Raw genomic sequence first — 11,276 nt, 5'->3', positions numbered from 1 at the left:
GAATATTTCAACCTTTGAGTATCGTCAATTTTGTAAAACATTTGTAAGTAGCATCTAGGTCATATATCTTGTACTTATCATTCAAAAGTTTTTGGGTTTTTTTTGTGGGTCGCCGTTCTCATTTAACACTGTTTGGCAAATTGTTGCCGCTAATTTGCATACTCTCTCATGATCATCATTTTGTGTTGTCTTCAGCTGGTTCCATTCTACCGGACCTGATTTGGATTTACGCAAGTCGGCCTAGACTGATATCCCAAACGTCCACTGATGCAATTAAAAGTGAATCAATTTAAGAACTTGCCTAGGAATATGACTCTACAAACTGCTGATAACAGGTAGTGTCGAACATCTGCGAGCAGAACAGTGCAATACATGTTTGGCGTACACACCTTATAAAAATGCGACTATGTGATACTTTGTTTGAGGGGAAAATTTTTCATATAGATTGGTGGATTCGATAAGGGTAATACCGGAGGACCTGAAAAAATAAGATTCCAATCACGGTTCCTCCAGCCCCCCCCCCCCCCCCACATCCTGTGAACGCAGCCTTAACAGACTGAGTGTTCGTTGTACACCAGTTGGAAAAAAAGTATTGATGTGGTGCGACGATAAATCACAGGTAGGCATAATTATGATGGTAGTGTACATCGTAAAACAAGACTTATCCATAAGCATTTGCATCTCAAAGCTTCATATGTTTTCATTTTACAGAATCGAGACCGTGCTTAGCTTCGTCCTTACTAAGTTGATGGTAAAAGAATAGGTATAACTGGAGCTGCGAAATACGCTAAGCCTTCCAACCATTAAACATGAACTATTTCACGCAAGGAGTATTTTCTCGGATGACAAGGAAAATCCCATTGTTTATCGTACGACTCTGTATCATGATCCTTCTTGTTACTTTCCTAAATCAAGTCATCGTTCGTCCATCGGCCAAGTATGAACGCGGTCTCAACATCACTGGCAATGTCTTCCATGAAAAATTGATACGTCAGAATGGTAAGTATCGAACGTTTACAATCGAATACAGAGTTAATGTTATGCTCTACGCGTCAGATAAATTCTCTCGCAGTCACTTTGGACGACGAAAAATCCTTAAAATACCACACGTATAGAATATCCAGCAGTGTGTGTACTTTCTCTAACATAAAAATGTTATTTTCGTTGATAAAGATCAGTTGGAATCTATGTTTATACAAAACCAGCAAAATCAAGATGACTGGTAATGTACAGTAACCTAGCCCACCATGTCGACGTGACATGTGTACTAGGCGCAGCTGCGACAAATCATGTTTACATGTAATGTATTTTTTTAATCATTTCATGCTGATGTTGCCACAGAAACAACAACCCGTGGGAGTCTGTTCGATAAAGTACGAATCCTATGTATCGTTACAACATGGCCGAAAACCATGTCTAGGTTGCAAGCCGTCAAGCAGACATGGGGTAAACGCTGCAACAAAATTGTATATGTTAGCAGCAGTGCGAGTCCTGAACGCCAGGTTATCGGTCTGAATGTCACCGAAGGTTACGAAATGCTCTGGGGAAAGACGAAGGCCGCCTTCCAGTACGTTCGCAATCACCATTCGGACGATGCTGATTGGTTCCTCAAGGCTGACGATGATACCTACGTCATCCTTGAAAATTTGAGAACCTTCCTTGATGCACACGACCCCCAAAACCTCATCTATTTCGGGCACCGATTTCATTATCCGGAAACCAATCAAAGCTACATGAGCGGAGGTGCTGGATACACCCTGAGTAAAGCTGGACTGGTAAGGTTGGTGGATGTAGGTTTGAGCAATGATAGCTTGTGTCAAAAAGGTGAAAAAGGTATTGAAGATGTTCTGATGGGGCAATGCTTGGAAAGATTAGGTGTACAACACGGAGATTCACGAGATAGGTCTGGTAGAAATCGTTTCTTGCCTCTCAAATTGGACAAGTATTTTCAGGAAAAGTTGCATAGATGGCTGTATGACTACGAATACTACCCAGCTGTTTCGGTAAGTGGATTCAACATGATCTTTCCGCTAAAATGCTTGGGCAACGTTGTTTTAACAGTTCAGAAAGGATTTTGTGGAATGCGAGTTAGAACCGCGAATTGCTGCTAGTCTGGGAACAAGAAGTATCCGTAAATTTAAAAAGAGGAATATTTATTCCCTAGTTTAAAAAAATATTGAATTTAACAATAGACAGTAGAGACTGTCCATGATTTAACAGGAGCAATCTGTAAGCCGAAGTTTAAAGCTTTCAATTCGATGCATTTAGTATATGCGCCTATATTGTTTGGGCCTAGACAGAATTGACAGGAGAGGCCTTGTATACGATTTGGAGGGGTTTCACCGTTTTTCATGCAACAGTTTAGTTTAAGCCATTTTTGTGCAGGTATCGCAGAGAGGGTAACAAATTTTGTGCAAGGATATGGAAATCAACAAATGTACAAAAAAACACCGCGCTGAAATGTGAATACACAAAAGCAAAGACTCTCTGTGTAGGAAGAAAATATGACATGTGTACATAAATGTATACGGGTAAGGCACTATAGTTTTGTCTGTACACGACTGCCAAACACATCGATTGTTCACATCGACAGTTCAATTACACACACAACAGTTAAATGACTTTTCAAAGTGTAAATTTAACTTCAATACATCTTTTATAAAAGCTATTGTGAAACGTAGAATCATTAATTACTTACACTAAATATGCAAAGGAAAATTATAGAATTTGTTGTTCCAGATGAACAAAATAACCGTTTTGTGAAGTAATTCCCTCATCCTGTACTGAACCACAGACAAATAGAAACAATTTCTTCTATTTGTCTGTGACTGAACACATCTTTTGCATTTCAAACGCCATATAAAAAACAATGAAAAGGACATATTTCAGACAACAAAAGTACAAGAAAGTATTCATCCAGTCTATATGACTATGACGGCAAATAGTAAAAAACCAAATCATGAAGTTCTCCGTCAGTGTCTTTCAATGGTACAGAAGGAATTAAAAAACAAAAAACAAACAAACAAACAAACAAACAAACAAACAGGTCAATTGAATCAGTTTGTAACACACTGTTCGCTTTAAATCAATGTTACATTGATCGATGGATGTAACTTTATCTTTGTTTCGTATTTTACAACGTTTCCATGTTTAAGGGTAGAAGCTGCAAGTTTTGATGCACTTTTAGTATTTCTCACATTAGGCCAAAAAAAAAAAAAAAGCTGTTCAACGGGCGGGATGACTTTAAAGTTGGGTAGGTAGGTCGGATTTTTTTTTTTTTTTTTTTTGATTTTTTTTTTGGTTTTTCTTAAACAGAACATATAATATAAACACTTTTTGTGTGTTTCATGCTTTTTCTTAGTCACATAACATATACTGGATATGTTGTTTAGTACGTTCATGAATTTTTCAATTTTTTGTTGACATGGATTGGTTGTCTCAGAACAGCTTCTTTGCCTTCACTTCTACAGGTCAATCTACAGGTGCCGCCAACTGGTAAATTTCATGAATTTCTCAAAATTATCACAAAACCTGTTTTGAAGGCTGATATACCGATTTTTCTTATTTTTGACCCTGACCTAAAACTTTGAGGGGAAAGTGAATGCTGTTCGTAACTGCCCTCCCACTGGTATACAGTGAAAATGTGCCTTCCCACTGAATTTTGATGCCCACTGCCCTCCGGTATCTACAGTCTGCCCGCTCCCCACTCCCCACATCAATTCAAGCTCCCCGCTGCCCTCTCCCTACTACTGAAATTCCCCATTGCCCACTAGATGCCCACTATGCAACCCAGATCAACACAAAACCATGCAAGCAGTTAGCAGTATACCTTGGAACATTGCTCCCTTCTAAGTTAGGTTCTATTAAGCACGCCGCTTGCCCCTCCCTCTACGTATTTTCCGGTGCCCACTGTCAAAAATTTTCTCCCTGCCCGTTGAAAGTAATGAAATTTCTTCCCCGCCCACAGTAAATATCGATATTTTCTCCCCGCCCGCTGATTAGTTTTGAAATCTGCCTGCCCGCTGAAAAACTTAGCACGAACACCTTTTTGCTTCATTGGCGGCACCTGAATCTAACGGAGCTAATTTCTGTGTTGGTGTCACCAGCCATATGAGCACGGTGCATTCCAACCAAAACTCACGACTCAGAAACTGACGGGTCAGCTCCGGGGATGTACGGGACGTCGTCGTGCGAGCGAGGGAGCGAAATTAGACCATTCGTCCTGTGTCCAAGTCAAACAAATGTCACAAGGTTGACTCCTTGTGCATTCTCGACAACGGAAACACAAATCATGTCCGTCCTGCAGTGAGAACTGCTGCTTACAATCACACATTCGATAGGAGAAAGCCATGACGAAAATCGGAGCGAGTGACGACTCAAAGAACAATAAAGAATTTTCAAGTAACACTTAAAATAGGAACACTAGAAAATATAGACTGTACAACCACTCGGACGTGAAATAAATGCCGGTGAAACAATACAGTACAGAGTGTCTACGCTATACGGAACACGTGGCGTAATAGTTTATTTTCCACGGCGTATTAACCCTGCCATACACCTTGACCAGATGTTTGTGATGCGCTTCCACCTTTACTCTTCAAATCATAGCCTGTATCAATCTCACCCCAGTCAATGTCATCGAAAATGTGAAGGTCGTTCATCTTACAGACAGATGTTCACTGAATAACATCTCCGCGTTTCTTCAGATTCGTAAAGATTTGGGAAAAAAAAAAGAAAATGTGGAGTGGTCCAAATATGGGTCGGTCGGGCCCGTTGAACAGATAATTTTTTTTTCCTCGCCTTATATTACTATACGTTTTTTCTTATTCTGTACAATATTCTAGTGTGTATAATTAGTTGTTATATATATATATATATATATATATATATATATATATATATATATATATATATATATATATATTATATATATATATATATATAAACTAAATTGAAAAACACACAACTACATCTGAGTGTCTCTGCACAGCAAATGTAGTTGTGTGTTTTTCAATTTAGTTCCTACATTAAATTTCCACGCTACACAACACTGGGAACCTGTCATATTTCAATAGTCGTTTCTTGTTATTTATATATATATATATATATATTATATATATATATATATATATATATATATATATATATATATATATATATATATATATATGTATGTATGTATGTATGTATATGTATCTATATATATACACAAAATGTATACAATATATGTAAAATATATATGTATATGTATATGTATATATGTACATGTATCTGTATATATACAAAATGTAAACAATATATATATATATATATATTTATATATATATATATATATATATATATATATATATATATATATATATATATATATATATATATATAAGTATACAGATGTTCCGAAGTACGGTGCTCGATGCTAAAAGCAAAGAGTCAGAAATAATTGAACAAATTACTTCCGATAACAAGTAATGGTCTCTATTACTCAAGTTTCATGCACCCTGCAATCTTCAGATGGATTGACAGATCATCGAGTTACTCTTACAATGGGAAGTGATGTAATATTTTCATATCAGAAAGCTACACAGAATCAATGCTGATAAATCTACGCTGGTAAACAAACGCTGTGAAATAATCGCAATCATACCAATCCATAATCCAATAACACTAGGTCAGAATTTGTAAGACAATAGTTGTAAACATAGACACAAAACAGCACAGAACAGACAGTAAATAGACGGTACACAAACAAAGTCAAATTCATGAAAGAAAGATATATGGACCTCTGGCCAAAAGACCAAGAAGTGATGTCAGGTGTTTCGAAAATAGTAAGCGCATCCTGCCCCACATGTGGCACGCGCCATATATCAATCTGTAAGTCAGATAGGTGGTGGTCACTAACTAAGGCCCCATGTCACCGATGCCATCAGTGATCATTTGTCGAAGAGAGATATTGTATTTATCTACAAGCTTGCGATACCTGCCAAAAAACCGTTTGAATGTAGAGACAAGTCTTGCTCTGGTGTAACCTTGATTTAACAGTTTGTAAGAGAGATGGCCATGTCTCTCTACAAAATCACCATATGAACTGCATGCTCTTGCATATCGAATAAGCTGGGAAATGTATACCCCATAAGCAGGTGAGAGTGGAATATTACTGAGGAGGTGTGGAAAATTGATTATACTAAAGTTGAAATCATCTCTCTTGTCATATAGCCTAGTAGAAAGGTGACCATTAGAGTCAAATTCAAGTAAAATGTCCAGATATGAAGCAGAAGAGGCCGTTTCTGTAGTTTCTTTAATCTCCAGTTCTGGAGGATAAATCATAGCGAGATTCAAAATGTCAACATCAAAACAAATATTATTTATCAATTTCAACACCACCTCTAAACACAGTATAATATTTCGTCCCAACAATATAATTGAGAGTGAAAAGCTAAGAATAATGTAGTTCTGTCTATCTGTCTGAAAAATGTACGATGATGAAACTTTAGTAACTCCGTGCAAAATATCACGCTATATGGACCAGCAAACACTTCTTTCATACAACCCTTTCCTAAGGTTACCCAATGAAATGGTAACATTTCAATCACTGCAGCTGGCTAACACAATAATGCAACACTGGAACATCATTTCCAGAGAGTACCCTCACTTATTTACTCTCTGAAGTTCCCAGTGCTTTGTCCATTGTACCCTGATGTGATTGATCCACTCCTATAGACGTTGCCAGTGCTCTTTCAGTTGCACCCAGACTGATTCACTCTTAGAAGTTGCCAATGCTTTGTCTATTGCACCCTGATTGATTCACTCTTAGAAGTTGCCATTGCTTTGTCTATTGCACCCTGATTGATTCACTCTTAGAAGTTGCCAATGCTTTGTCTATTGCACCCTGATTGATTCACTCTTAGAAGTTGCCATTGCTTTGTCTATTGCACCCTGACTGATTCACTCTTAGAAGTTGCCAATGCTTTGTCTATTGCACCCTGACTGATTCACTCTTAGAAGTTGCCAATGCTTTGTCTATTGCACCCTGATTGATTCACTCTTAGAAGTTGCCAATGCTTTGTCTATTGCACCCTGATTGATTCACTCTTAGAAGTTGCTATTGCTTTGTCTATTGCACCCTGATTGATTCACTCTTAGAAGTTGCCAATGCTTTGTCTATTGCACCCTGATTGATTCACTCTTAGAAGTTGCCAATGCTTTGTCTATTGCACCCTGATTGATTCACTCTTAGAAGTTGCCAATGCTTTGTCTATTGCACCCTGATTGATTCACTCTTAGAAGTTGCCATTGCTTTGTCTATTGCACCCTGATTGATTCACTCTTAGAAGTTGCCAATGCTTTGTCTATTGCACCCTGATTGATTCACTCCTAGAAGTTGTCAATGCTTTGTCTATTGCACCCTGATTGATTCACTCTTAGAAGTTGCTATTGCTTTGTCTATTGCACCTGATTGATTCACTCTTAGAAGTTGCCAATGCTTTGTCTATTGCACCCTGATTGATTCACTCTTAGAAGTTGCCAGTGCTTTGTCTATTGCACCCTGATTGATTCACTCTTAGAAGTTGCTATTGCTTTGTCTATTGCACCCTGACTGATTCACTCTTAGAAGTTGCTATTGCTTTGTCTATTGCACCCTGACTGATTCACTCTTAGAAGTTGCCAATGCTTTGTCTCTTGCACCCTGATTGATTCACTCTTAGAAGTTGCTATTGCTTTGTCTATTGCACCCTAATTGATTCACTCTTAGAAGTTGCCAATGCTTTGTCTATTGCACCCTGATTGATTCACTCTTAGAAGTTGCTATTGCTTTGTCTATTGCACCCTGACTGATTCACTCTTAGAAGTTGCTATTGCTTTGTCTATTGCACCCTGACTGATTCACTCTTAGAAGTTGCCAATGCTTTGTCTATTGCACCCTCACTGCTTAACTCTTAGAAGTTGCCACTGCTTTGCCAGTTGTACCCTGACTGATTCACTCTTAGAAGTTGCTATTGCTTTGTCTATTGCACCCTCACTGCTTAACTCTTAGAAGTTGCCACTGCTTTGCCAGTTGTACCCTGACTGATTCACTCTTAGAAGTTGCCAATGCTTTGTCTATTGCACCCTGATTGATTAACTCTTAGAAGTTGCCACTGCTTTGCCAGTTGTACCCTGAATGATTTACTCTTAGAAGTTGCCAATGCTTTGCCAGTTGTACCCTGAATGATTAACTCTTAGAAGTTGCCACTGCTTTGCCAGTTGTACCCTGAATGATTTACTCTTAGGAGTTGCCATGTTTGAGTGATTTATCAATACATTTCATCGAAAAAAACAGTAACGTTCTGTGACACGAAGTCACTTTTGAAAACGCTGCAATGCGTTATTATTTTTGCCAATAAACGTTAACCTGATGGTAGAGCAAATTTTGTACCATATCGTTTTTGTCATCTATGTATTTTAATATTCTTTACTCCTTGGTGATATAGGGTAAAGATTGTTGTGCAGATTCGCTGATAAGCGTACATTATATCAGCCCGACGGATATGTATCAGTTAGACTATCTCCTCTACAGAGCAAGACCAACTGAAACTTTCGTTATCAACACAGGTATGGATTTATCCACCATCTTGGATATCTGTGACGTATTTTTAAAATCCATTGCCAAATACTTTAGTAAATCTGAAGAACACGTGGCCTCATCCTCGCTACTGTAAAACCCAGTGCTTGTTTTGGGTCGCATTTAATGGTGCATAAACACAAACATACCCCGTAGGATAGTGTTGATTTATACAAAAACTTAGTGTAGGTCTGGTATTATTCAGTCTTCCCGAAACTTTATGACGTATAAGTTCAAAGCTGTTGACAAATGAACCTTGAACAGCTCCTTGCTTCCTACAAAGCTCAATAGCCGTTATTCGGCTACCCTGTAATACTGGCTATGACGCAATACCCGTTATTCGGCTACCCTGTAATACTGGCTATGACGCAATACCCGTTATTCGGCTACCCTGTAATACTGGCTATGACGCAATACCCGTTATTCGGCTACCCTGTAATACTGGCTATGACGCAATACCCGTTATTCGGTTGCCCTGTAATAATGGCTGTGTAACTTTTGTGGTTACTGCTGACAGGATCACGTGAGTATATAAGTACAAAACATTATTTATTTCCAGCAATAGCACAAATCATGTCATAGTCTTACAGAAAATGTTAGAAGTCGATTATTCGACAACTCACTCTAATGTTGGGTATTTCCAGCCCCGTACCACACATGGTGAGCTGCGCGAAAAATTCAGGCGACATTCTAACGTCGGCACAATGCCATTGGTACAGCAATTCTGCGACATTGCATTAAACCATAGTTAGTCAGCATTGAACCCAGTTTCTCCCGAAGTTTTCGCAGTACCCCTTACATTAGTCATTCCGTGAAAAAGTCTCTTCACTGTGTTGTTAAGTTTTGAAGTTTTAATATTATGTGATATCATCCTGCCTTTCCGTTTTATTAAATGTTGTCATAAAAGCATTTGTTATTTTACTCTTATATTATCTTCACCATTACTTTCTGTATAACATGTTGTTAGGCCATGTCATTATGTAGATGGCTATGTCAAAGTGCTTTGTTGTCTTCAAATTGTATTATATTTAATTACGCTATGTAGGTTTATCCTTTTGTTACATATAATTACCATTATGTTACATTTTTTAATTTGTGTAAATATGTTTACTATGTGTTAGAGTTTTGTAAATATGTTATCTAATGGGGTATGCTCTGAAACTGAATGATCAAAAATTTCAAAAGGAAGGTACTTGAACACTTATTAGAGCATATGCAACGAAGACATGCTGCAAAGGGACAATAAATGCAAGTTACATAGTAGAGAAACAAACCTCGTCAAGATATGTTCTGTGATTGTCCCATATGTCTTTTGGCAGGGTAACACCCTACAGTGTAGAAGAAATCTCCTGACTTCCTGGACTCCAGAAACGAGACACTCAGGCAGAAGAGGATAATATGATCCTAGCTTGTGCAAAGTTTGGAACATGGAAAATGAGAGAATGAATCGTCATCATGGTGACGGGCATTTCGCCCTGATGACTCAATGGGGAATTATGTTAACCTGGATTTAATTTAGCATATTTGGAGGTCGGTTTATTGGCATGGAACAAAACCACCGTCTATTCCAATACAGCTTTGAGAAGGTTGACATGATAGGTTTCCTCACAGTTGCACATTACGATACATAAAAGAGAACTTAGTTTTACAAAACTTCTCACTTCTTGCACTTGTTTGGTTGGAGACAATTTGACCAGCCAATCAAGTTCAAATTGTCGCTGTGAAGTAAAGTAGAATCTCTAGGCCTTCGCTAGCTATCGCATGAGGGCGTCATCTCACTCCTCCGGCACGTTCATCGGTGTGCTCTTCATTGCTAGAAAATGCTCACCACATTGGCACTTCAGTAGCTGAGTCTTGTTCACTATTTTGCTCATGGTACCATTCAATTTCATGTGATTAAATTATGTAATTAACATTTCTATGAATTTCTCCTTCTACTCAATAGCGGCCGTATGAAATGGTGACATGACACCCTGAGTGACATAACCCTGACTGTGTAGTTTTTCCACTATATAATTTTTTTTAATTAGCTGTCATCTTCTGCAGGCGATGTTCAAAGCTACTGTGTTCTATATCGGATGAAATGATAACTTTCAAGCAGCCTACTGGGGAATGCATACAGAAAGTTTTAAATGTTTCTTTGTGCAGTTTTCACGAAGAATATATCTAGTTCCTATAAAGATGTGCAATGGTTGCCATATTTTAGGAACATTCATAGTTGTGTGCGCACGCACGCACTATCAAATTTACAGGTACATTCGTTGTATTAATGTAGTAATAGATTTAGTACATGTCTGTCGTTGATAATAATAACAACGCCAGATAATCTTTTGCTAGAATGAAGCCAAAATCAAATAAAATAGTATTACAAAGATGCATGATATAGACACAATTTTGGAGTATTGTCATCACATACTAAGGAGAAGATGAAACAACATCAGAACTTCTGAAGTTCTACTTTGTAGAGCAGTTGTTTGTGGTTGAAAAAGGCATGGGAATACATTTACAAACGCATTTGCAATAAGTTTCCTGGGGTCAACTGAGCCAATAATTTCTTGTCAATTTTTAACAAGTTCCTTGCCTATTCATGTGACAGGTTTGTTCCTTTTAGCTATTGTCCCACTGATTGTGATAATAACAAGCATGAATAATGGTTTATTCGGCCGCTCAGCCAATT

At 38.0% G+C, this 11,276-nt stretch overlaps 1 protein-coding gene across 2 annotated transcripts; it reads left to right on the top strand.

Annotated features, from left to right (window-relative positions):
- Positions 1-574: 574 nt before the first annotated feature.
- On the top strand, positions 575-10,518 carry LOC139141117 (glycoprotein-N-acetylgalactosamine 3-beta-galactosyltransferase 1-like). Of its 2 annotated transcripts, XM_070710705.1 has the most exons (5): positions 575-619; positions 712-999; positions 1,342-2,003; positions 8,469-8,589; positions 9,919-10,518. In XM_070710705.1, the coding sequence occupies exons 2-5, from the start codon at positions 810-812 to the stop codon at positions 9,921-9,923; spliced, it is 978 nt and encodes a 325-aa protein (XP_070566806.1). In that variant the 5' UTR covers positions 575-619; positions 712-809; the 3' UTR covers positions 9,924-10,518. The 2 variants fall into 2 exon arrangements, with proteins under 2 accessions (XP_070566806.1, XP_070566807.1); XM_070710706.1 differs by lacking the exon at positions 8,469-8,589 and having other exon boundaries at positions 9,919-10,143.
- The last annotated feature ends 758 nt before the right edge of the window (positions 10,519-11,276 follow it).

This window comes from Ptychodera flava, chromosome 9 (genome assembly GCF_041260155.1).
Source record: "Ptychodera flava strain L36383 chromosome 9, AS_Pfla_20210202, whole genome shotgun sequence".
Taxonomy (NCBI): Eukaryota; Metazoa; Hemichordata; class Enteropneusta; family Ptychoderidae; genus Ptychodera; species Ptychodera flava.
Note: the sequence above shows the minus strand (reverse complement) of the source record. Positions and strands in the feature narration are given on the sequence as shown.